We start from the raw sequence: 25,887 nt of genomic DNA, 5'->3' as shown, positions 1-25,887 counted from the left end.
ATTAATGATCTCCTGGCTAACAAATCCTATGGTCTCACAGACATACATGGGAGATTATTACATGGAGTAAAAAGACGGGAGAGAAGTGGGATGCTCCCATCCTTATCACAAAAAGATTATCACACTACATCTTGTGACATCGTACTCATCCCATCCTTCTCCTGTCAATGAAGTGGAATTGTCCTGTAACTTTTCATTAATGGTAGTTTCCCGTTAATGAAAAATGATAGGACCATTCCACTTCATGGCTGGAGAAGGAGGGGATGAGCACAGCGTTGCAGGATGTCATGTGTTAATCTTCACACAATTGTGTGATAAGGACGGGAGCATCCTGCTTCTCGCCCATCCTTTTTCTCTGGTGATAATCTCTATGGCTACAAAAGAAAAGAAATGTTCCATCACATGGTGAAAACAATTTAGTGAAGAAAAATATTTTGCAAAACATTCCTTTTAAACATTTAAAACCCTTGTCTTATAGTCTCTTTTGTATTATGGTCCAAGATACACCAGTCAATTAGAGACTGTTAAGTGGAAAAGCAATCTACAACTATTAATCCTATTGGAATAGATGAAAGGTGGAATGGAAGAAGATTACCATACTCAAACTGGAAATGAGAAGGCAGTACCAAATGAAACAATCAACAATATTTCTTGTCTATGCCTGCAGCTTTTATACTCTCCTGAGATAAACACAATCAAAATCTTTCATGGAACACTGAATTCTTCCTCATTTTAATCAAAATTAAGAATTTTAGGTGGAAGCTTCTATTTCCCCCAATACTTTAGCAACTGTACCCACTAGTTTTTCCAAGTTAGAATATGAACTTCTCCAAACTTGTTTCAGTACTCTGCACCTTTCCAGTAAAACAGGCTTTTCTCTATTTTTGTGTAACAGAACGTCTCTTTCTAAACCCATCTCCCATAGATACTGAGTACCACTGCTGTTTACTCATGAATTAGTGAAACCTGTTGAACTAAGACCACTAGGTCCAGGTCTCTTTTACTCTCTTTGTCTGAACAACAGAGAAAATGTCAGAGACTGGTGTTATTAAAAGAAAGTTTCTGAAATTCAGACTCACTATTGTGCATGTACATTTTATCACAGAAAAACCGATTTAACATTAAATTAATTTGAAGCTATCTTTTCTAAAAGCCTTTACAAGAGCAGTGCCTGGTACTCTCACTCTACAAAAAGCCACCTTCACTAATAGGATAGAATAGTAATTACTGTTAAACTGCAAATAAACCAACAATTTCTTGGCTATTGAAAAAACAATTTTCTACGTATGTATTTCTTTAACTCTGCATCTATGGATTCTTCTGCTGGATATTCCATTTCTCTCTCCCTCCCTCCCTCCCTCCTTCTCTCACATATGCATTTAGATATACCTGTGTAATTAATGCAGAGGAATCCCAAACTGAACTGGGTCAATTTATATGATTGAATTAGACTAAGGTGGTTCTGGAGATGAATGGTATAATCCAAAATGTATTCAGACCAATCTGGAGATTCCGGTGTGAAAAAAACATGAGAGAACAAAGCAAGTATGTCTCCAGAGGACTATATAAAGAAAACACGAAGGTGGTATGATATCAAGGAGGAAGGGGAGCTGGATTTTGTTCATTCTCAGCTCTAAAATGCATTTTGAGGCAAGAATCTCACCAGTACTCTCCAGTTGCAATGCTTATGGGGAGCAATAATATAAAGTCATTCAAGTATTATACAGTACTAACTTATCTCCTACATAGTTTTATTCATTTGCTAAGAGTTATCTGTTAGTAGGAGATCATGAAAGTGTTGTGGTAAAGGTTGGGAAGTTGTTGAGTTTTTTTAAAAAATGAGTAGTCTGTTTTAACTCAGAGGATTCTATATGATTGTTAATATCTCTCTCTCTCTCTCTCTCTGTGTGTGTGTGTGTGTGTGTGTGTGAGTGTAAATGTTGAACACAGCAAAATGCATCCTCATCCCAATTGGCTCAAACTGTTGTTAGGTGTCTGATTTGCTTTCTTATATTGAGTATTTGTTTTTTTTAAAATTATCTCCCTATTCTTTCCATCTGTCTGTATGTGCCATTTTACATTCATGTAGTCTGCTAACATGGTCATTAATTTTATTCACAAAGTATTTATTCACAAAGGTGACCCTATCATGGGATTTTTTGGGGCTGTGTGGCTTGTCCACAGTCACCCAGTTTTCATGGCTGAGCAGGGACTCAAATGCTGGTCTTCAGAGCTGTTATCCAATGCTGAAACCACTACACCATGCTGTTTATATATCATTTATATACAATTAACAGTTTAACCATTCCTTTGTTACATCTGACTGTAGTAAAACTTACCAACCTTTGCCACAACACTTTCATGATACATTTAGCAAATGTACAAAGCTATGTAAGAGGTATGATCTTCAGCATTAATACAGATCCACATGATGACCTAAGGTTGAAGCGAATCAGAACTATTTGCCTTCACTTCAGTAAGATCTGTGAAGGCCAGAAGTTTTAGAGGTAGTGGAAGCAAGCCTCTTTCATCACCAGAAAAACTTGTTAGGGCTTGGGGTGGTACTAGTGGGTAGAAGTCTACTTCCACTATCAGAAAGGCTCTGATTGAAACTGAAGTCCATAGGCAGATAGTGGGCTGCAACAGAACCATGAGAGAGGAAACTGCTGAAATGAAGGACAAACAGTCTGAGTTACCATAGAAAAGGCAGGGCATTGTCTCGGACTACTATGACATGGAGCAAATTCCAGGATTGCTATCTTTCTTCATTGCAGGCAGAATATGAGTGGTGGTAATTTGCCAGGGTATTATAGCACCAGTACTGTACTCTTAACATCAAAGCGCAAAGCACTCTGTCTGGCTCACAATAGAGGCAGTACCCAGGCAGCAAGAGCAAGAGCTACAGGGCAAGAATAGAACTCTGGCAACAGGTCTTCACCTTCTCAAGCAAGAAAATTAGGTAGGAAACAGTGTAGGAGATGGACTGGGGAAAGCATGTTGCCACCACGATCTCCATCAGTGCACTATTTTCATCCACCTTAACTCTTTTTTATGGCCTTCTTTGGCACAGTTCTTCTATTGTAAAGCTGGAGGACACTCTCAGGGCTTTAGGAATGTCTTCATAATACAAGTGGGCATATGGCAGGATGGATGCAGCATGAATGGGCAAGAACTGAGTGGTCAACTGAGTACGTGGTGGGCCCACCATATACACAGGCCTGGTATCTGTTGATTGAACCAACTGCAGATTCAAACTACAGCACTGTAGACAACACAGTACACAATACTTTACCCAACAAAAGTATCATAATATACACAGTACTGTATTTGCAAGGCTGGAGAAGCTTTGAGAGAGAGGTGAGACTGCAGAGAAGTGCGAGGCAGAAGCAGGCAGATGGAGTGCTCCCTGGAGGTGAGGGAGAGAGATGCAAACATGAGGGTGAGGAGAGAGGCACAAACATGATGCTGCAGAGATATGTAAGGATCTGCCATTCCACAGACGCTCATGTCTCTCTGTAGTCTCACATCTTTCAGGGTGTCTTGCCCTCACCCTTACCCTCTTGCCCTTGTCCAAGAACCTCCTGCACACAACAGCCTCAAGCTTTGGTGCGGTTGGCAGTAGTTGTGGCAGTGGCTGCTCTTTCTTATCAGAGGGAAGGGGAGGGAGGATCAAGGAGATTTACACTACGGTTTTCAGGGGGACAATACAATACAGTGGACCCCCCACATTCACTGGGGCTAGGGGCACAGAACCTCAGTGAAAACCACAAATAAAAAAACCCACTTTTTTTTTTACATGAAAGAACAATTCATCTCTAGGAATTTCTAGGTCCTCCAGGGCAATTGTATGGCCAAGACCTGCCAGACGTTGACCATGAAATTGTGCTGGAGCACCTACAAATGCCTAGAGAAGTGTTCTCTCTAGGAATTCCTAGGTCCTCCAGTGTGAATTTTGGCAGAGGTTGACAATAGAGACATGCTGGAGGACCCAGACTTTTCTAGAGAGAACATATTAATCAAATCTGTGAAAGTCAAAGTCACAAATGTGGAGGGCCAACTGTACTGTACAGTACTGTACTGTACTGTACTGAAAATCTCCCTTATATAACCCCTTATTGATAAGACCATATTAATAATATGGTGTAGGGCAGTAGCAGAGATGGCAGTAAGCCCTGGCCACCAGGCACACATACTTTATGCTCCCCTACCTCCAGAGAGCCCCCAGTCACCCAATTCTGTTTTGGGATTGAATCAGCAGAATCCCTGCATCTACTGCCTCGAAAGCAGAAACGGGTGGCTGCTGTGCTCCTTGGAGGTAGGCAACTGAAGAATATACATCTGGCGGTTGAATCTTGCTGCTACCTCCGCTACTGCCCAATACCATATTATTAGCAGGGAATGACACATTTTTTGCCATTCATGCCAGGTCCTGGAACCAACCCCACACCCAAGATACTGAGGGCTCAATGTATATGCTTTTAAAATGTGTGGAATTTTTAGAAAAGGAAAGCTCTAAAGATGCCCATTACAAAATTCTCTGAAGCTACTTGTCTTTAATTTAGCAATACCAATCCCCTCTTTCAGGTCTATGATGTTCCCACATTTCATGCAGATAAGAGGGGGAAATGATAAAGTTATAAGCTGTATTTGCTTCCCAATATATGTGAACAGGAAGGCTGGTGATCTGGATTTCTACATCTGGAGTCCAGATCAGATGAGTTCCAAATCAATCAGTGCTTGATCAATGTTGCCAAACTGGGCTCTGAACTGAATCAGGAGATGCTCACACAGCTATCTGTCTGTCCGTCTAGTAATTAAAATATTTGTTTGCCTTTCTATGTGTGATAATATATAAATCTGCATGCTTGATCACTGAATCATCAAACTCAGTTTGTTACCTAGTAGGACTACAATGAAGATTTTGGAACCATTCCACTAACTTACATCATCTAACTCCCAAACAAACACTTCTCTGGTGGTTGTAGCAGGACTCTCTTTTCACAGATTAAGCTGGTGTTCTTCCTTTGTTCATTTCCGATGAAATCAGAGCTAGTTATTGTGATATATGCCTTAGTACATGTAGACTGGATTATGGCATTCTAGTCTGCATACTATAATCTAAAGATTAACTTAAAAAAAATGTACCTTCTATAGCAGTGTGTCTCAGGTTAACTGATGTGGGGGAATAGCAATTATATTTTCCCAATGTGCCAGGGACAAGCACCATAATTGTGTGAATTCACTACAATTGTTTCTTTCTTTCCTGGGAATATCTAGGGACTGGCAGCCAATGGCTCAGGGGACTGGCATGGGACAACCACTTTGAACTGAACTGTTCTGTATTACAATTTAATGTGCACCTTCTATTGTTTTCTATAATATCATTTAAAGTGACAATAAATTATACTGTTATTAGACTGAAGTAATTAACATTAACATTAACTTGGAATACACTGGAAAATTTCTGCGTGTGCTTGTACACAAAAATCCATATGCGCACACACAAAGAAATCCAGGGATCCCATAAACATAGGATAATAAAACATATATTACAAAGGGACACCGTAATGCTACTCAAGGCCCATATCAAGGGATATCAAAACAGGGATACTTCCTCTATTTTCTGAAGGAATTAAGTAAAAGGTAGTACCATAATTCTCTGAACTGTGATGTTTGAATTACCTAATATGCAGAATTGGCTTAACTTTAGGATTTAGCAAAACATGGCAAGACAGACAGACAGACCTGATCTCTTTTCCATCTGTACAAGCCTCAGTCAAAAGTATATAAACAAATAAGCACACCTTCCTTTCATAAGCTTTGACAAATATTGCCATCTCCATTAACTAATTTTATTGGATGAGGAAATGAGGACCATGCAAATATGGAAAGAATAATCTAATTACACCTCTGACCATTAAACTGGCAGCAAAGGAAAACACTGTAATACTTCATTTTGAGACAACTCCTTTCTCCCATAAAATTATAGCATTCCACCTGCCTTTTTCATTAGGGAGGTCTTCTTAAATACTCCCTGTGCATACTTGGAAACATTTTTTAAAATTCCATACATTTAGAGAACTGAGCTAGTGGCATTAACACTCAGAAAAGATTAGGTTGCCATAGTAAGGTTTTAACTGTTTGAGGCCAAACTGTATCCCAAACATGCCCCCACTTACACTGATAATAGGCTGTTAAGAAATTTCCAGTATGCTCCAGCTTGAACTAGGTGATAGTAAGCAAGTGTAAGGACTAAATACAAACCACCGAGAAGAATGAAATGATAGAATGTCCTGTTTCAATTATTTTCTCCTAAAGTAAATACTAAAGCCTGGATACTGAAAGTAATTCAAATTAAAGCAGGCCCACAGAATAAATGTTTGAATGATGAATCAAAACTTATGTTTTTGAATGGTAAGTCGCAGCGATCTGTTGTTTTTACTCTAGTTGGGACTAACAAAAATCTTTGGGCCAGATTTGAAAGTACATGCACCATTAAATCTATATTTTCCCCCTTTTTAGAAAAAGCAGACCTCAGTAACAGTACTTTCGTTCTTTTAACTGTACAAATACTCTGAAAGCCGCAGCTAACATTTAAATTCTCAATATTTCAACTTGCATACTCTAAGAACAAGGTGGAAATGGAATCCATCTTCTGTAATATGAAAACTGGCTCGTGTGTTTAGTTACCAGTTTGTATACAGAATACAGGTTCCATTTATTTTTGCTAATGTCTGATCTTGTCTTCATGCAATGTTTTAAAGATATCTGAGTTTCTGAAAACACTGTGTAAATGTCCCAAGGAGCCCTGGCCAATTACAGGTCACAAGGGCAGGTCTATCTAACATTTCCAGATAAACAAATTTTACAGAAAAGATATAGCCAACTCAGAGCAAAAACAAAGTGCCTTGTATTTGCTGTGACAAATGATGTGTCCCTTGGCAACACTGAGCAATGAATGGCATGCTTCAGAATCTAATGTTACAGAGAGGATGCACGGGAAAGAAAGAATGTGGATAATACATACCAGGCTTGAAGGTAATTAGACAAGATCGATTAGTGCAGGTTCCTTCTGGGAATATCATTATCTTAGAAACAGAAACAAAACTTCTATTACAAATTATTTTTATACTTTCTGTGCATCTTTCTTATGAAGTATATTTCAAAGTCAGAATGAAAATCTTCAAACTTAACCTCAAAATGTTGCTAAATAAAGAATGTGTGACAGTTTCAAAGCCTCAAGATTATTCCCAAGGTATTCTACAAAACAGAAAGTAATCTATGAAAGAATGTATGGAATGAGGCCCAGGTATCTTTGAACTACTATCTTGTTTGGAACAGCAAATTCTTGAGGCCAAATGCCTTCTTACTAAGCAAGACAGGAATATTAAAGGATTCTTCACACTCCATTTAAGAACCGGACACATACATGAGGCAACCACGGACCTACTCCTCACTTTCTTTATTATCTAGTGTAGACTTAGAGTTATCTGGAATAAGAACAGCATCTCTTCTATGTACCATTAGTGTTCAAGAATGTTTAACAAATAAAAATGACAGAATGGAACAGTAATAATAATTCTTCTATTTAAATATGGGTTAGAGGACATGTGGCTGTTAGCCTAATTTTACATTGGTAGCAGAGAGTGAGTCCTGGAAAGAATGTTGCACTGGAAATTCCAACCATTTCTGGTTATAGTTCTGTCATCAACGTTGGACTCAAAGGCCCATCAAAGGAAAATGGTTTCCACCATGTATTCAATGGCCACTGTACATTTTCTCAAACATAACATTTTGTGCAAAGAAAGGGACTGAGCAAGGGACAGAGGAAGAAGAAAACTGGCATTATTTCATCTTCTTTCACTAAGGTGCTCTTTTGAATGATCTGTTTTTAAACTGCTTTTAATATAATTTAATAGTTTATTTATATTTTAAACTTTTGTACAATGTAAACGTTTAGCTGTATTTGTATTAACATTTCTAAGGGGCTGATAAGAGCGCCCCTAACACCTATTTCATCACTGGATCAGGGCCATGGCAACTACACACCGTGGAAAGGACATGTAAGCAGTGTGCCGAAGACGCAGCATGATGCTGCCCGCCATCTGGTCAGGCAGGCAGCGTAGGGGCAGTGTCTGGGTGGCCAGCATGCAGACACCACACACACACACACACCTCTGCCCTGAGGCCAGCTCTTTATGCTGGTCTGCTGAGGCCCTATGCCACCTTGAGTTCCAAATTGGGAAAAATCGATAATATAGGATTATATAAATATCTTCATCGTCATCACCACTATCATTTCTTCCTGCTCTTCCTCCACTTCAAACAGAACACTGTATTCATTGAAGGAACTCTAAACAAATTAAACAAACCAGCTTGGTACTGGAAATTGTTACAAAAAAGGACCAATCATCCACATTATATGTATGAAAACAATGGATAAAATGGCATCAAAAAAAGAAATCTCAGAATTAAGTCTGGGGAAAACTAGCAGATCTGTGCCAGGTGCACAAATGAGGAGAGCTTCCCTAGGGAGAGAATTCCATAATCATAATACCATCACTGAAAAGGCCTTTCCTAAATTACCATCTGCCTCACATCTAATTAATTAATAAGCAGAACAGTGTTCTTCCATGACATTTAAGATGTCTGTGTTATTTGGTTGACAGTCTAAATGTATGAACCATAGAATACATGGTTTATCCTGTCACATTTCTAATGCAAATTGATTTCCATTTCTAATTCATACTGAAGCTTAATCTAGCCAAGCAAAAGGGCTCCTGGGCAGGGTACAAAAGGATTCTGAAACAGGAATTCAACTTGTTTCCAATGGGGTAGTATTTTCCTCAAAGAATCAAGGCCACAGTTTAAGGCTGTTTCTGTGTTTGGATGTGAAGTTGGCAGGTGCATACAGGATTGCCTTTTGCTCTTCTTAGGCTACTGCATGACCTGTATGTCCCACAATTATATCTGGATTGGATTAGTCGAGAATGTTTACCATAAAGAACACTAAAAGAGCCTTTAGAAAGTGTAACAAATCCACAATTCAGCTTTCTGAACACTGGTGAGTAGTTGCCTATGAGATCACATCATACCAACAAGGTATTATGCAAGGGTGCACTGATAAGCGGTATAGAAATGTACTTGCTATTGCTATTGTTTCAGCCACAATTCAAAGTGTTGGTAATGATCTTTAAAGACCTAAATGGCTTAGCCACAGAAACTCAAGGAACTACATCTTATCATACTAACCTGATTGCAACTCAAGTTCTGACACAAAGATCTTTTCTATGTTCCTAAGTATGGAGAAGCACCACGGATGTGGACAAGAGAATTCTTCTCAGTGCCGCCCCTAAACTGTGTAAACTGTCTGGGAAGCTAGCTTGGCACCTCCTTGATGGCATTCCGCTACATGGCAAAGATTTTCCTGTTCAGACAGGCATTTCCTCCTGAGTTTTATATTGTTCTGCAATTTTACTGAATTGCATCCCTAGTTTCATTATTGTTAGCAGCTCTGAAGTGATGTGCAAATACCAGAAGGATGAGATAAGCTTTTAAAAATAAATAAATGCAAGTGCCCAATCTTTCTGAAAACTAAAAATGCTAGCCTTCCTTTTTAGACAGGATTTGTTACATAGCTATTATTTAATATTCTATCTGCTGTATCTGTCTCACTTACAGCTATATCGGCTTGTATCCAGTGCTAGGCACATGCCTGTGGAAAAGAGGAATGGAGAACACACACACACCCCTTTCCACTGCAACACCCTAAGCACTCCAAAATTGGCTCTGGAGAGCTGGAAAGGGGAATATGTTTTTAGTGCTGAAGAGGGATACAGGGAAAAGCAGTAGAAAATCCTAATGACAGAATCATAGGGCCCATACAGACAGGCCAAAATAAACCTGCTTCGGGTCACTTTGGAGGTATGCTGTTTAAATGACACATGCATCTCAAGAGGCCAGAAGCTGCACTCCAGTCCTTAGCGTGGCTTTGGCGCAGCTTCTGACCTCTTAGGAAGCATACATCATTTAAACAGCATACCTCCAAAATGACCCGAAGCAGCTTTATTTTGGCCGGGCTCATAGAGTTGAAGAAACCACAAGGTCCATTCAGTCCAACCCTCTGCCATGCAGGAATACAGGATGACAGCACTACCAACAGATGGCCATCCAGCCTCTGTTTAAAAATCTCCAAGGGAGACTTTGCCACACTCCAAGGGACTGTCAAAGAGTTCTGTCTGTTAGGAAGTTTGTACTGATGTTCTGGTGGAATCTCTTTTTCTCTAATGCTACCAAGAATATTATGTAGGATTTAGGTTACTGCATTTCATTATCAGTTTTGATGGCTGCCGGCTGCCTGAAGTGCTGTGTAAGCACTAAAAGGTAAAACAGCAGGTTTTTTCCTATGTACAGAAAAAAAATCAATAAGGCCCATCCTCAAAACTTGTATAGTTTTGCCTCTAGTGTATTTTTTTTAGTGAAGATTTTGATATAATGTAATTGCTAGATGAGGATGATTTGACTTTTAAGTTTTTTGTTTTAAAAAAATGTACAGTCACCCCTCCTAACTCACGGATATGAGATCCACGACCTTGAATATCCAGAGGGGTGATCTCTGCTATTTTCAATGGTGCGTGCACTCAGCGGCATGCCCCATTCAAGCCTATGGAGCTTGAATATGCGTGACCTTCCATTTTCGCGGGAGGGGGGTCCGGAACGGATCCCAAGAGAAAACAGAGGGCCAACTGTATAGCCTTTTTTGTCAGATGCTGGTACCAACAAAACTATCGAAGCAGCAAAATGGTCATCAGAAAATAAGAATCAGCAGATGGTTATTGGCCTCTGCTTGAGGATCCCTTGAAAAGCCATGTCTTGTCAAAATGTATAACTGAACTTTAAAAAAAAAAATAGAAGAATGAGCATTCTTTCACCTAGGCTTCCCAACTGAAAAATCCAAATCTTGGTATTCATCCATCATAGTCAGTCTGTGGAGGAACAGGGAATGGGATCATTGGCATTGGCTGGAATATAAAACATAGGTGATATTCTTTAACTTTAAATCACAAGATATTTTATCATTACCTGTGGCCATTTTCCATTCGATTGAGCACGCCGTCTTATCTCCTCAACAGTTTTTCTGCGAGAATCCTGATCTGATCGAGATACAAACACAGGTCGGATGTATTTGATCAGAGCTGGAAAGAAACACAGAAATGTCAACATCTTTAAGTATGTGAAGTCGAAGACTTTCATGGCTGGAATCTATAGTTTTTTTGTGGGATTTTTCAGCTATATGTCCGTGTTCAGGAAGCGTTTCTTCCTGACGTTTCACCATTGCCAGTATTATCTGAAGATGTCAGCCACAGGTGCTTGCAAAACGTCAGGAATAAACTCTTCCAGAACAAGGCCACATAGCCCGAAAATCCCACAAAAAACTATCTCTAAGTATATTGGGCAATACAGTGGATATAATTTTGCAACTATTTTCTTCTATACTGGGAAAGTTATTAATTTACCTTTTCCCTCTACCTATAAATAAATAAATATTGGTATTTTATTGATGTCATTGTGTGACTTTCAGTCATTTCTGACTTATGGCGACTCTCATGTGAATCTATAATGTCCCCCCCCCCTTTGGCAAGATTTGTTAAGAGATGGTTTTGCCTTTGCCTTCTTCTCAGACATAGGAGTTTATCACACAGGAGAAAAAGCATCATGCTCCCGTATTTTTTCCCTGTTACCACTGTGCAATTGTGAAGAAGATGACCACATGATGTCGGGATGATCGCGTTGCCCACAAGTTATCAAAGTGTCATGTTCCTGTCAAACTGTATTAATTATTTAAAATGTTAATAACATTTCAAAAGCGTGATCTAAATGTCATTACCACAAGTGTGTACTTACAAAGCACTACAATTGCACAATTGCACATTTCTGCAATTGTGGTTTCATTCCCAGCTTGCTATTCGAAATAACAGCAATGACGGTTGGGGGGGAGAATCGCCAGGATATCTCTTCTGCGCCTGTGCAGAGACTACAAAAAAGGAACCATAATGCTATGTAAACTAAAAGCGCTCTTATTCTGTAATTAATGTGGAACTGCATTGCTTTTGGTTTAGGTGTGATCATCTCCCATTACCGTTTTCTTGCTATTGCGCAATTGCGCAATGGTAACAGAAAAAAATGGGAGCATGACGCATTCTCCCCCGTGTGATAAAGTCCTGAGAGAGTGTGACTCGTTTAGCCAGTGGGTTTCTATGGCCAAGCAGAGACTTAAACCCTGGGCTCCATAGTCAAATACTCAAAGCACTACACCATGTTGGCTCTCTTTTTAAAATACATTTTTTCCCTTTTAAAAAAACTTTTGTGAAATAAGAGTTTAGTTTAAACTTGTTTTACATTACTATTAGCCACTTTGAATCCAATCTCAGGGAAAAGATGGCATAAATAAATATATATTGAAACATGCCAGCATATCTTACACAGACATGAAATAGGGCCACAAACAATAAAATCACTGAAATGTGATTTTAGCTGTACTATGATGCCTAATACTGTACTTACTCTGGAGTCATTTTGGACTGCATTAGTAAAAACCTGTTCCTCACAAGAAAAGCTCTATGACTTATAAGCTTTTTCTTAGGAACCTTAATCCTGTACCCCAAACAGAACTGAAATAATGCTAATGGTCTCTTCAAATATAGCATTGTGAACTCAGCTGCGAAGTAGACATATGAAACTCCCCTGCTCCATCCTCCCATGCTGTTCATCTCCTCAAATCTAAATGACATGCTGCACATCATAATAGAACTATTCTAATACTAATGAGTCTGCCAATGTATTCTACTGAACTCTAGGCATGGTATTATGGTCCTAATGCAGTAAACAAGAGGCTGATGGTCAGAGGCTGGTTCACTGTCAAATTAATGCTGATAGCATAAATAAATGTGTTGTTTCCTTCCCTACGACTAAACATGTGGAAAGGCAAGTTAATCCGATGGACCTGAAATTTCAGCAGTTTAAAATAATGTCTGGATGTGTGGTTAATTATATAATAAATACAATAAATAAAGTAGATACGTTGCACTGAATTTGACAGCCAGACAGTGTTATGTCATATTGGACTATACAGTAGTCTTGTTGCAAAAACATAAAATGTTGGAGTAAGAAGGAGGCAGTTATTAAATCTTTGTATATACTGATCCACACCTGACAAAGAGTCCTCCCACCACCAACTACATTTCAGTCCACTGTAAACTCTGCATGCTTTCCCTACTTCCAATGAATTCTACGCTGGAATTCACAGGAAGTGGTTGAAATTAAAGTGACTTTAGTCTCAAGTTTTCTTTCTTTCTTTTACTAATGTGTAACCGGAGGGGGGAAAAAGCACAAACCCAGAAACTATATATAGTGTAGCTTTCCAAGATTTTTTTTTTAAAAGCCAGATGACCCAGATACAAAATGCTTCTGCCTTCTATTTGCTACATCTGCTTAGGTTCTATACAAGACCAAAGGTATTGCATGGTGAGACATTTAGTGAGACATTTTTGTGAGATACTGTGAGATATTTAGCCTTCTCTGTCAGAGCACTCTGGTGCCACAACAAACTACAAATCCCAGGATTCCACAGCACTGAGCCATGGCAGTTAAAGTTGTGTCACACACTGCATTATTTTTGCAATGCAGATTAGACCATAGAGGCAAAGGCAATATGCAACAGAATTTCAAAATATCAACCCAAAATACCCCCATTGAAATGATAGACGTTGCTAACAGTTTTATCCAATGAAAGATGTTCCAGTGATATTCTGTGTCAGAAACAGAGTAGACATGCTGGGTGTCAATCTATTTCAAAGGGGGCTCACCAGGTTAACAGCATATTAATGCACTCATCAAAATCACACACACAACAACAACAACAACAATAATAATAAAAACAGTAACTACAAGATAAAATTGAAACACACCAAGTACAGAGCCTACCCACTTAATTAGTGTGTACCTACTAATGTGTGTAAAAGCAAAATCACTTTAGGAGAAGAAAATTTATAGCAAAGAATTGGTGGGATATAATAATAATAATAATAATAATAATAAAATTTTATTTCTATACCGCTATTCCAGCGATCACAGCGGTGTACATCAAAGAGTAAGACAATTGAAACATTAGTATGAAATAATACAAAGTTAATAATTAAGAACAGTAAAAACTAACAACACCCTATACAAGTGGCTGTGTAGAATGGAATACACAAAAACATTGCCACGGGGAAGAGAATGACCACAAGGCTCATGGGGGGAAAGCCTGGCGGAACAAAAAAGTCTTCAAGTTCTTCTTGAAAGCATCGAGGGAGGTAGAAGTATGGAGCTCATTGGGGAGGGAGTTCCAGAGCTGAGGGGCTGAAATAGAGAAAGCCCTCTGAGCTGATACATATCGAGCGTCTGGAACTCTTAAAAGATGTCTTTCACCCGACCCGAGAGTGCGGGGCGGATTGTATGGGGAGAGGCGGTCCTCCAAGTACCCTGGGCCCAAGCCATTTAGGGCTTTATAGGTGATAACCAACACCTTGTATTCGGCCCGGAAGCGAATAGGCAGCCAATGGAGATCTTTTAGATATGAGATAGTGTTTTTCCTGCATACTTCTACACTCCAAATCCTCCCCTACCCCAAATTCAAAATAAATGAAGTAGGGAAAAATCTAACTGTTCCTTTATTTGCCTGTCATATACTGTTCCCATATCCAGAGTGGTTTTGCTTTTAAAAATAATAGATATTGGATTAGCATATATCTCTGTACAGAGTGCAAAAGATGTCAGAGGAAGTCAGTTTGCAAGCAGGGCTAATTCAGTATTGTATTCCCTTGGTTTCTGAAGTTTAAATATGATGAAGTTACACAACATATTAGAGGTAAGAGCTGCAGCTCAAAGTTTTATCAATATTTTATCAATAAATGTCATTTCTGTAAACTAGTCCAAGTGAGTAGTCACAGAAATGACAGTACAAATAATTCTAGGAAAAACATATTGCCAAATTACTCTTGCGTATAAAAATATGCTGGCAGTTACCCAATACAAATTACTCAAAACACATCAAAGCAAGTTTGGATCTTACAGTGGGGATCTCATGCACTTTCTTCTTAGGGGATACATTTTCAAATTTAAGGACTCAAGAAAAGCCAAGCTCGAGCAGACAAAAGAATTATTTAGTCCATATGGTCCACCAGTTGCTGATAGAAAAAGTACAAGCAGGACATGAATGCAGCCTTAAGGTACACGTCTTCTGATACTGGTGGTGGTGTATCTCCATCATAAGTAGACATTAGTAGACCACCTTGTACAAATTTGTCCAGTCTCCTCTGAGGGGACGACAGATGTATCCTGTTTCTCCCAGTAACCTGTTCCCAATGGCAGCAGATGTTGCCTCTCTCGATAGAATCTGATATTGCCATGTTTTATATTCCCTCCACTAAAGTGTGCGTGTGTTGTGTGCCTTCAAGTAGTTTCTGACTTCTTCATGGTTGAAAAATACATGGAACATGAAACTGAAGACATGATAGTTTAAAATGATTTTTCTTGCTTGTTTGCTGGAGGAAAGAGGATACAAATGCAACAAGCAAGAAAAATCATTTTAAAATATCATGACTTCAGTTTCATGTTCCATGTATTTTTCAACCATGAAGAAGTGTGAATTGCCATGTGATGTCAGCCTCCCTCCTGCCTTAATCCTAAATCTAGTGAAAAAACCTTTAGGATTAAATCTACCTCTATTGCAATAACTGAGTTAAGTGAAATTCCATGCACCAAGTTGCCATGCTAAATGCTGTTTAAATTCTTTAGTTACACTTCATATCTACAAATGCTTAGACCAGAGCAAGTTCCTTCACTTTCCTTTTAGGAAGAAACATAAATAGGGAAGAGTCCAATCTACCATTTATTTCATGGATAACATGGGAGTTAGGGTCAGAGGGATTTCCCAGCAAACTCTGGATCATTAATTAAATAGACACCCTGAGGCCTTGCCATTCAACAACAGACCAACACAGAGATTAACATAGAAACCACTTCTTCTTAAGCAAGGGTCACACAGTATACCCCACTCACTGCCATGCCAGCATTCTCTGAAGATGCCAGCCACAGAAGCAGGCAAAACGTCAGGAATAAACTCTCCCAGAACACAGCCACATAGCCTGAAAAGCCCACAAAAAACTATGGATTCTGGCTGTAAAAGCCTTCAACTTCACAAATTAAACTAATTATTATATCTGTGGCAACAATATGCACTCTGCTGAAAAAGTACCTTTTTGTTTCTCTTCAGCTTTCCCTTAGTTTCATAGGATGTCCTCAACTCTTCATATTGTAAAAAAGGAAAAGACTTCTTTCTATGCATTTTCTACCACACACAGTTCTTTATAATGTTTCTCCATGGTCACTTCTGCCCCTAACTAAATTATCCAAAAACACAGTTGTCTTTTCTTGTAAGAATGAAAATTCTGGTTCCTCTTTTTGGACATTTTCCATCTTTACAGTATCCTTCTAAAATAAGTGACCAGATCCACACCCAAGGAAGAATACACTAAGGCCTCATTCCCACGTACAAATAATTCGGTTTCCGATCCGAATCAATGGATCGGTTCAGCAGCAGGGCATCATTCACACTACATTTGCGCAAATCAAAGCCCTCTTCCACAGCTCCTTTCCCCCCCTGGTGAAGACAGACTCTCCCAGTCCAGGCAATATGCCAAGGAAGAAATGATGGTCTGGGAAGTGGTGGCGGCAGCCGCAGCCATTGCAGCAGCCACATTTGGGCAGATAGCGCCCCCCCCCCCCCCACTGGGAAGCTTGGGAAGAGGGGCAAGCCCACCTTACCCTCACCCATGGCATGCAAGTCAACAATTACATCATAGGATGAAGATTCGAATCCGCACTTAGTTCACTCTTGCGTTGAATCATGAAAGACGCAGAAAAAATGAGCATCAAAATGACGCATGTTATATTGATCTAGCGGAGCGCCCCCCTCTCCAAACCGCTTCAGCAATTAGGATTAAGTATGAACCAGAGTCATTTAAACCAGCTCGCAAACCAGTTTAAAATGTAGTGGGAATGTGGCCTAAATTTACAGGCAGTTTTATTTTTCTTATTAGCCCCTGACATGGAATTTGCCATTTTATAGCCGCATATACTAGATTTGCTTTGAGATTTTCAACATGGCCACAAGATCTCTCTTCTCATTTATCAGTGCCAATTCCTCAGACTAGCTGTGGGTTTGTGAAGCTAGGATTCCCCTCCCCACCCCTGGAAGGGACTTCACTTTACACCCAATTCTGATTATATGCACATATATTTAGAATTGTAATTATGGTATATTTAAATACATTATTGCTCTTAATGCTTTCACTAACATGCTCTAGTTTCTCTTTTTGACATCCATTATCGTCAGCTTAACAAGAGTTGATCAGTTTTTTTCTCATTTAGAGAAGACTTTCATTTTGGGAAGAAAACTGTTTTGCTTTTCCATCTTCCTTGCCTCTGCATGTTATCTATGCTAGCACTATCTTGGACTTGGTACGTTTCCAATGCATAACATTAGAGAACATTGATACTGTACTCCAGTTGATCTTTTACCATCTGAAGTTTGATGGGCTACTTGCAGAAAAACTGGAGAAGAGAATATGATGGGACTTGGAATGGCTTTTGCTGTTCTGAGAAAAACAACGGTTGTTTTGTCTGCTGCTTTCTATAAGTTCTTCCTATATTTGCCAGTCTGCAAATGAACTAGACTAAAATAAAACTCTGAACTATTCTTCAATCCCTCTGTTACCCGGAGAATTGTTGTTGTTGTTGTTGTTGTTGTTGTTGTTGTTGTTGTGTGCCTTCAAGTAATTTCCAACTTATGGAGACCAAAGCCACCCCTATCACAGGATTTTCTTCAGAGGAAGCTTGCCATTGCCATCCTCTGAGGCTGAGAGAGTGAGACTTGCCCAAGGTCACTCAGTGAGTCAGGATTTGAACACTGGTCTCCAGAATCCAACACTCAAATCACTATGCCACTCTGGCATATACAATATAATATAATATACAAAGTAAATACATCATAGGTAGCTGTATATCCTTAATAATAACCCTAACCATTTACTCATCTTCCCATGTTACTTGTTAACAGTGTTGTGTCTTCAAAATTTCTACAGAAGAGCACCTAACCTGGTAATTCTTTATTGTAGTAATGGCTACTGAGGTAGTAGTGACCACCACATTTTCTTATTTTAGGAATATCATGGAGATATACAGATAAAAACTAAACTGTTGGATCTGTCCTTGATGTAAACATCAAGACTGAAAAGGGCTCAGGATGATAAACAGAAGGAGATCCACTGCAACACAGGATGTTCAAATTTAAGGAAACATATTATTTACAAAACACTACCAATGTATACAGCACTGTACAGTATAAAGAGACAACAATGGATGGACAGGACAGGAAGCAAAAGAATGACAGGGAAATGGAAATGGGGTAATCAGGTAAGCGCTTTGCAATTGTTTAATTTAAAGGAAAGTGGACAAAATATAATTCTGCTGCTGTACTACCCATTCTGCTGCTCAATAACCTTTCTTCCTGAGCTAGTGTTAGCCATGATGTTGGGGGTCCCTCCCTACCTTGCTGTGCTGGAAAACTTCAACAACCATGCTGAGACCTTTCTGTCACAGGCAACTCAGGTCTTCATGTTCTCCATGACAACCACTACCAGCCATCCTAAACCTAGTGTTTTGTGCTGGGTGGGATGATGGTGATCTGGGCATGGACGAACTTTCCATTGTCACACACAGACCACGGCCTAGTAGAATTTAGACTCACTGGGACTTGGCACCTCTGAAGTGGCGAGGAATCTATTAAAATGGTTCATACCAGGAGATCAATGGACCCAAACAGTTTCCTTATGGCTCTTGGCAGGTGCTCCTGTTGAAGCTCTGGTTGATTTTTGGAATGGAGAATGACAGAATGAAAGCTAGCAGATAATCTTCATGGAATTAGACTTGACCTCTGAGCCACAATTACAGTCTTGTATCCAGCAATAAAGCATTTACAAAGGAGCAACAACCTTTTATTTTCTAAGATGGTCCATAAAATATGTTTATATTCTTTCTTTACACTTATTGATTTCATTAATATCTTCAGTCTGGCAATTCATTACCAAATCCAAATCCAAATCCAATTCCATTATATAGAAGGTAAAGATTTCCAACTTACTTCCCCAAACAGGGATGTCTTTGCTTTCTGCTTTCATGACAATGGAAGCCATGGTCATTGTTACTGGTATAGCATCGAAGTATGAGGAATGGGGAGCCAGAGTCAATATTGCTGCTTCAGTGGGCAACGCCTGCCTGCCCTTCACATTTATCCAATGGAATCCACCAGCGAGCCACATTGTCCTCATGATTGCCTTCAGCAAGACATCCACAACCCTGAAAACAATCAGATACCACAGATGCAGAAATATTAGCACAGTGTTGTTACTTTAAAATACCAAGCACATGAGCAATTCTACCTGGTTAATTGGAAAATAAGAATTGGTATCAAAAAGCACTTTAAGTTCTTCCTTTTCTGAAAATGTTTCAACATTGTGTTGTTATGCTATGTTTCAGAGCTCAAGATAGCTAAACTGTAAAAATTTAAACTACTTTCCTCATCACTCTTATGGAGACTTTAACTACAAAGTTGCTCAAATGTAGAGGGTGGCAGCACATCAGAGTGGAACAGGACTTACTGTATGAAGGAACATATTCTTCCCTGTGAGCCTCACCAGACTGAACAATTTATGGGAAAGCAATTTTTTTTGGTACCGCCATCTTTAGAGGTATATTTGGCGGAGATGCAAAACAGGATACTCTTGGTGGCCAAAACAGGATACTTCCTGTCGTGACAGGCTAGCTATACTGTCTCTCTTTTGTCCTTCTAAAGAGTAAGAAAAATCATTTTTATTCAGACAAGTTTCTGGCCTTTTAATCAACTCTTCTGTCCTCTGGGTTTTGTTTTTGCATGCATGCACATCCTTGTCTGACAGTTGTGGCAATTAGGAACAATACTCCCTCTACTCTGAGGCAGAGTAATTGGAAGGACTAGAAACAAGTAGTCACTGAAGGCACACCAAGACAGCTATTTTAAAGCAACCAAATGGACTTCCAATGTTCATAAACATCTATACCTCTAGACCCCGTCTATCCCTGTCAATGCCAGTCACATATGGTGGACTAAAGAGGGCAAACTCAACAATTCCATGTCCGGAAAAGATGTACACTATGTACCTTCCTTACACTTCTGTTCAACATACAAATACACTAAAAGATGGATATTCATTTTTCTATAATAAGTGAGCTTGTGGCCTCCTGTCAATAAGTGCTGTTGCTGTGTGCCTTCAAGTTATTTTCAAATTATGGGGATCCTAAGGTAAACCTATCGTGGGTTTTTCTAGGGCTGAGAGTGTGAGATCTGCCCAAGGTCATCCAGTAGGTTTCTGTAGCCAAGTGAGCAACTGACCCTGGTCTCCACAGTTGTAGTTCAAAGCTCAAATCACTACACAGCGCTGACTCTCTCTGTCAATAATGCAAAGAGCTAAATCTCAACAATGACCACCATTCATGCTTATTCCTCATTTGCAAGCAGATACAGTCACTTCTCCAACTGTGTCTCTATACTGGAAATATAGAAACAAGGTATTTATTGTGAAGTCAAAGGCTTTCATGGCCGGCATCCATAGTTTTTTGTGAGTTTTTCAGGCTATGTGGCCATGTTTTAGAAAAGTTTATTCCTGATGTTTCACCTGCATCTGTGGCTGGCATTTTCATTCTCTGAATGGCGAGGTTCCACTGTATATTATTTTTCTGCAACCCTTAAAAAGTCCCTGTAAAGGAGGTGAATGCCATTCCTATATTTTAAATGAGGGCTCAGGACAAGGCAGAATGATGACATTCTAGGCTACCCTGTCATTCAAACTGTGCATGTTCTGACTCATAGCTCATTCTCTCAGCCTCAGCTAAATGGGCTATGTGATGCATTATTTACAAAATAAATGTATTATTGTTTACTTTAGTAGTTTGACCACTACTCAACTATTGTCTCCAATCGAGATAATATTATAAGACAACAAACTTGAAGATGACATGTTTTCCATAAATGCATGAAAAGTATGCTAGGATCCAAGACACATTCTCACACATATTCTCCTTATCATCTCTGAAGCTGATAAAGCCATTTAAAATTTGAATATTCTCTCCAACTAAATGTTTGCCCAAAGATTCTAAATTGTAAATCCTTTTGGCTTTACCCCCCTGCAGCTTCGCCATGTTTGCTGCCAGGGAGTAGATCTCCCTTGTTTGCTGTTATGTAATCTCTCTGTTTATTGATTTGTAAGCTCAAGTCACTACTTTCCTACTCCAAGTAAGGATTTGGTTAAGAGGAAAAGGACCAAAGTGCTCGAGAATACACACTTATCCATACAACCACTTTGGCCACAGCAGCAGAAGCCTTTCCACAATATCTCAGTAGGCACAAGCCTAATCTAGATATTTAAACCACTTCCTCCTCTTTTAAGATGCTGCTCCAAGTCTGACAAAGTTTGCCATGCAGATAACAACACACTCTCTCAGATGACTGTTCATGGTTTAGGAAACACAACACTGCTCAGCAGCTCTCTTGCATTTCTACCCAATCAGATGTACCCTGTATTAATCCCAGGATTAGCACTGAAGAGCTCAGCACGTAGAGATGACAAATGGAAAATCTTTCAGAGGAAGCACCACCCTCAAGATCTTGTAAACACTTCCGGCAACTCATCTTTGGGTACCAAATAAAGCAGTTAAGTAGTTTATGCAAACAGAGACACATCCAGCAAGGCTTATGACAGACGCTACACTGAAGATACACTGTGTAGCAGAAAAGGAAAGATAAAATAAAATTCGCCACATAGATAAAATAAAAAGAAAGGAAAGGAAAACATTTGCAACATAGACAAATATGAAACCTTGATGGCTGCTTTATGTAATTAAAATGCCGTTTTAGAAGGCAACATCTTCAGCATGAAAGCCATGGGCTGCATCTGTACCGCAAAAATAATCTAGTTTGACATCCCTTTAACTGTCATGGCTCAATGCTACGGATTTCTGGGAATTACAGTTTGTCATGGCACTAGCGCTTCCTGACAGAGAAGGCTAAATGGCCCACAAAACTACAGTTCCCAGAATTCCATAGCACTGATCCATGGCAGTTAAAGTGATGTCAAACTGGATTTTTTCTGCAGTGTGGATGCAGCCATGGGAAAGTGGAGAGTTATTTACCACTTTCATTCTGCACAACTCCCTCTGGGTAACTGAGAACTGGTTCATGGATTAGTCATGCATTTTTTAAGTGAACTGACCAGATCTGCTCTTCTCAGACCAATGCACAAATCAGAACACACCTATTATTTGGGTCTGTAATGCCCTGAATCTTGTGATAGAGTTGTTGGCTCAAAAAAGTACTAAATTGCACATACAAACATGCATCTTGAGTGAATCTATCTATCTATACATGGCGTGGCTACAGAAAAGAAAAGTGGCTCCTTTTTGCGCTGCTGCAAATAGCTGGCAGCGGTGCAAGCACGTCACTGCTGTGTGGTTCCATCTGGAGGCCGCACAGCAGTGATGTCATTGCTATGCGTGCCATCTATTTGGCGCTGTGCAGCCAGGACACCCTTGTCATGTGCAAGGGGAGTGTGAGTGGGGGCCCCCTTGCACATGACGAGGGCGTCCTTCGGGGCCCATCTGTCCTGGGCCCATAATACATGTTTTAGCCTAAAAAGCATACAAAATTCCTTATTTAAAAAATGCATGGAAATTTTTGGGCAGTTTCTTAAAAAATGAAATAACAAAATCAAAGGTTAATGCAATAACAGGACAAAATAGATTTATGAAGAAACATATGAAACTGACAGAAACCAGAAATTGACTGATCCATCTGTCCCTATATATTCCCTAAGACAGTCCCCTAAGGATATCTATTCTTTCAAGCATATGTCCAGAATCCTAAAGGTTGGGGGGGGGGGTGTCACACTTTTCTGCTCTAAGTCAGCTTCTCAGCACTGGGATAAAAATATAGGCCATTCCTTAAAAGCACTGGGATAAAAATATAGGCCATTCCTTAAAATAATTTCAAAATTGTTCCTGTTGTTGTGTGCCTTCAAGTTGTTTCTCACTCACTGAGACCCTAAGATGATCGTATCACAGGGTTTTCTGGACCTGAGAGTATGTGACTTGCCCAAGGTTACCCAGTGGGTTTCCATGGCCAAGCAGGGAATCGAACCCTGATCTCCAGTCACAGTCCAACACTGAAACCACTATATCACATTGGTTTTAAATATAATTTAAATATAATTTTAAAATATAATTTAAATATTAACCTATAAAAATGTTACAGGCTTAATGTCAAATTATAATGAATAGCTGCTGTGAGAAAACCTGGGCATAGCACAGTCCAATTCTTTTGTACTTTTAATTGTTTGTATAGCCAATGGAGTTCAACAGTATTAGCTAAGTGTGCAGAGGACCAGCCTATCAGCTGTTATCATTACTAATCAAAAACATTGTGGAGCTCAGTCTATTTCCCCTCTTAAGAGATTTTTTTTGTACTAAAGAAATAATGGGGAGATAGGAAAATATCACAAATAAGGGAGGATCTCATCTGGCTTCAACACTCCCACCCCCACAAAATTCTGAGGATGAGGCAGAGTAACTGCATAATAAAAATCTTACCTGGACACACTCTGAACCCTCTACAACACAAAAATATTCAAGTGTTTCATTTTGCAATAGATCTGTTTCACAATTGTTAAGTCAAAATAAATATAAAAACTGGCAAGCCGTTCTAAAAGTACTTGAGGCATTACATTCCAGGGAGAAGTCGGCAAGTAAAATGAATACAGTGACTTACTTTCGCCACCAGGAAAGGGGCTTTTCTAATTGCTTCTCAGCAGATCCTATTGATGCAATGAATGCAAAAGGCCAGGCCAACAGCATCATAAAAGCAGCAAAGAACAGCCGGATGGGGAACAGGGTCAATGTCATGAAGGCAATCTGAAAAATCCAAGGAATTTAGTTGTTTTAAGAATGGATGAGATGGATACAAGTTAAACAATATTTGTAAAAATTGTTACCTGATGACCATCTTCAAAGCAAAAATACATTTCAGCTGTATCCCTGCCCAACTTCCTTATTTTAGGGACTTTTTTTATACTCCTTGTTTAAGTAATTCTATACTCTTGTGTTACAACAGTATTACCTGTTAAACTATAACAAGGAATAAAATTTATTTATTATTTAACATATTCAATCTTATCCTGTATCACAAAATGTCAGGGTGGAATATTTCAAACAGTGGTAAAATGCCCGCTCTAAAAATGGATAAAAGAGGTTTAAAATAACCACACCTAAATTCCAAGAGATTTTGAACACTATTTTGTCGCTCAGTTATAAGGAAGTTTCAGGAAAAAACTGTTTTTAACAAGAGTATACAGAGGTTTCTCCACATTTGCTGGGGTTAGGGGTGAAGGACTCCCATGAATGTGGAAAAACTGCAAATAAAAAAACACCATTCTTTTTACCTGAGAGAACACCTTTCTAGGTATCTCCAGGTCCTCCAGTGCAATTCTATGGTCAACATTTACCAGAAGTGGACCATAGAATCATGCTGGAGGACACACAAATGCCTAGAGAATTATTTTCTCTAGGATTCTCTAGTTCACTCTATGGTCAATTTCTGGCAGAGTTGCACTGGAAGACCTAGATGTTCCTAGAGAGAATGTACAGTACTCCCTCTGAATTTTCAGGGGATCCATTCTGGACACACATCCCCCCCCCCCCCATTAATTTGGAAATCTGCAGATATTCAAGCCCTATAGGCTTGAAAGGCTGCACATACCATTGACTTTAATGGAGGTCACCCCTCTGCAAATAATCAAAATCGCGGATACATGAAACCCATGAAAACGGAGGGGCGACTGTATTAATCAAAACTGCAAATAATCAAATCCACAAAAGTCAATGCTGCATACTAATTCTATTAAATCTAATGGAATATCTGATCAACTTTTAACCATGATAAGTAATTATAATTTTGAGACAAAGACAGAAAATAATCAAGTGATGCCCATTAGTAGAATGTGTGCAGACATCAGCAAAATACAGTGGCCCCTTGGTATCCACTAGGCAGGGTTTGATTCTAAGATTCCAAAGTCCATGGATGCTCAATGGCAAAATCAAGTTTTGCTTTTTGAAGTTTGTGTGTGTGCACGAATATTTTCAAATGTTGGATGGTTGAATCTGTGGATACAGAGGATTGACTGCTGTTGTTGTTAACTGCCTTCAAATTGACTTCAACCCATAGTGACCCTATGAATGAGAAACCTCCAAGTTGCCCTATCCGCAATGCCCTGTTCAGCTCCTGCAGATTCATGGTCATGACTTTCTTGATTAAATTTATCCATCTGGAATATGGTGTTCCTCTTTTCCTATTGCCCTCCACTTTACCATGCACTATAGTCTTTTCTAATGAGTCTTTCTTCTCATGATATGACCAAAATAATGTATGTATGGATCAATTAATGTACTGACTATACATAAATTAAAACCAACAGATTTTGGAACATTATGGGGAAATATATACTTTATTTTTTACACAAACTGAAATATAAGAGCATGTAGTTCATCTGTAGTTTGCATACTATGCCTGAGTATTGATTTTAATCCCCCCCTCCAATTCTGTCTCTTAAAAGGGAGGGCACCAAAATTTGTTCTGTCATGGTAACAGTCTTCATGAGGAAGGCTGCTCTGGGGTATCTCTTGGCCAAATTTTACTGTATGTAT

General features: G+C 39.3%; 1 protein-coding gene across 3 annotated transcripts in view; it reads right to left on the bottom strand.

Moving 5' to 3' along the window:
- The window catches only part of LOC149316860 (lysophosphatidylcholine acyltransferase 1-like), a 70,283-nt gene that overhangs the window by 26,132 nt on the left and 18,264 nt on the right, over positions 1 to 25,887 (bottom strand). For all 3 annotated transcript variants that reach the window (XR_016280541.1, XR_016280542.1, XM_089516402.1), the window contains exons 2-5: positions 23,957 to 24,099; positions 19,244 to 19,458; positions 11,083 to 11,195; positions 7,028 to 7,088 (exon numbers count right to left, since the gene is read on the bottom strand). Coding sequence is in view for 1 of the 3 variants with exons in the window: in XM_089516402.1 (XP_089372528.1) it covers positions 7,028 to 7,088; positions 11,083 to 11,195; positions 19,244 to 19,458; positions 23,957 to 24,099 (532 nt within the window). In the remaining 2 variants the exon portion in view is untranslated. The remainder of the gene's footprint in view (positions 1 to 7,027; positions 7,089 to 11,082; positions 11,196 to 19,243; positions 19,459 to 23,956; positions 24,100 to 25,887) is intronic.

The sequence above is a fragment of the Sceloporus occidentalis genome, unplaced genomic scaffold, assembly GCF_023333645.1.
Source record: "Sceloporus occidentalis isolate IW3139 unplaced genomic scaffold, rSceOcc1.0.p SCAF_3, whole genome shotgun sequence".
In the NCBI taxonomy this organism is placed as follows: domain Eukaryota; kingdom Metazoa; phylum Chordata; class Lepidosauria; order Squamata; family Phrynosomatidae; genus Sceloporus; species Sceloporus occidentalis.
The sequence above is the reverse complement of the archived record's forward strand: the minus strand, read 5'-3'. Positions and strand labels throughout refer to the sequence as shown.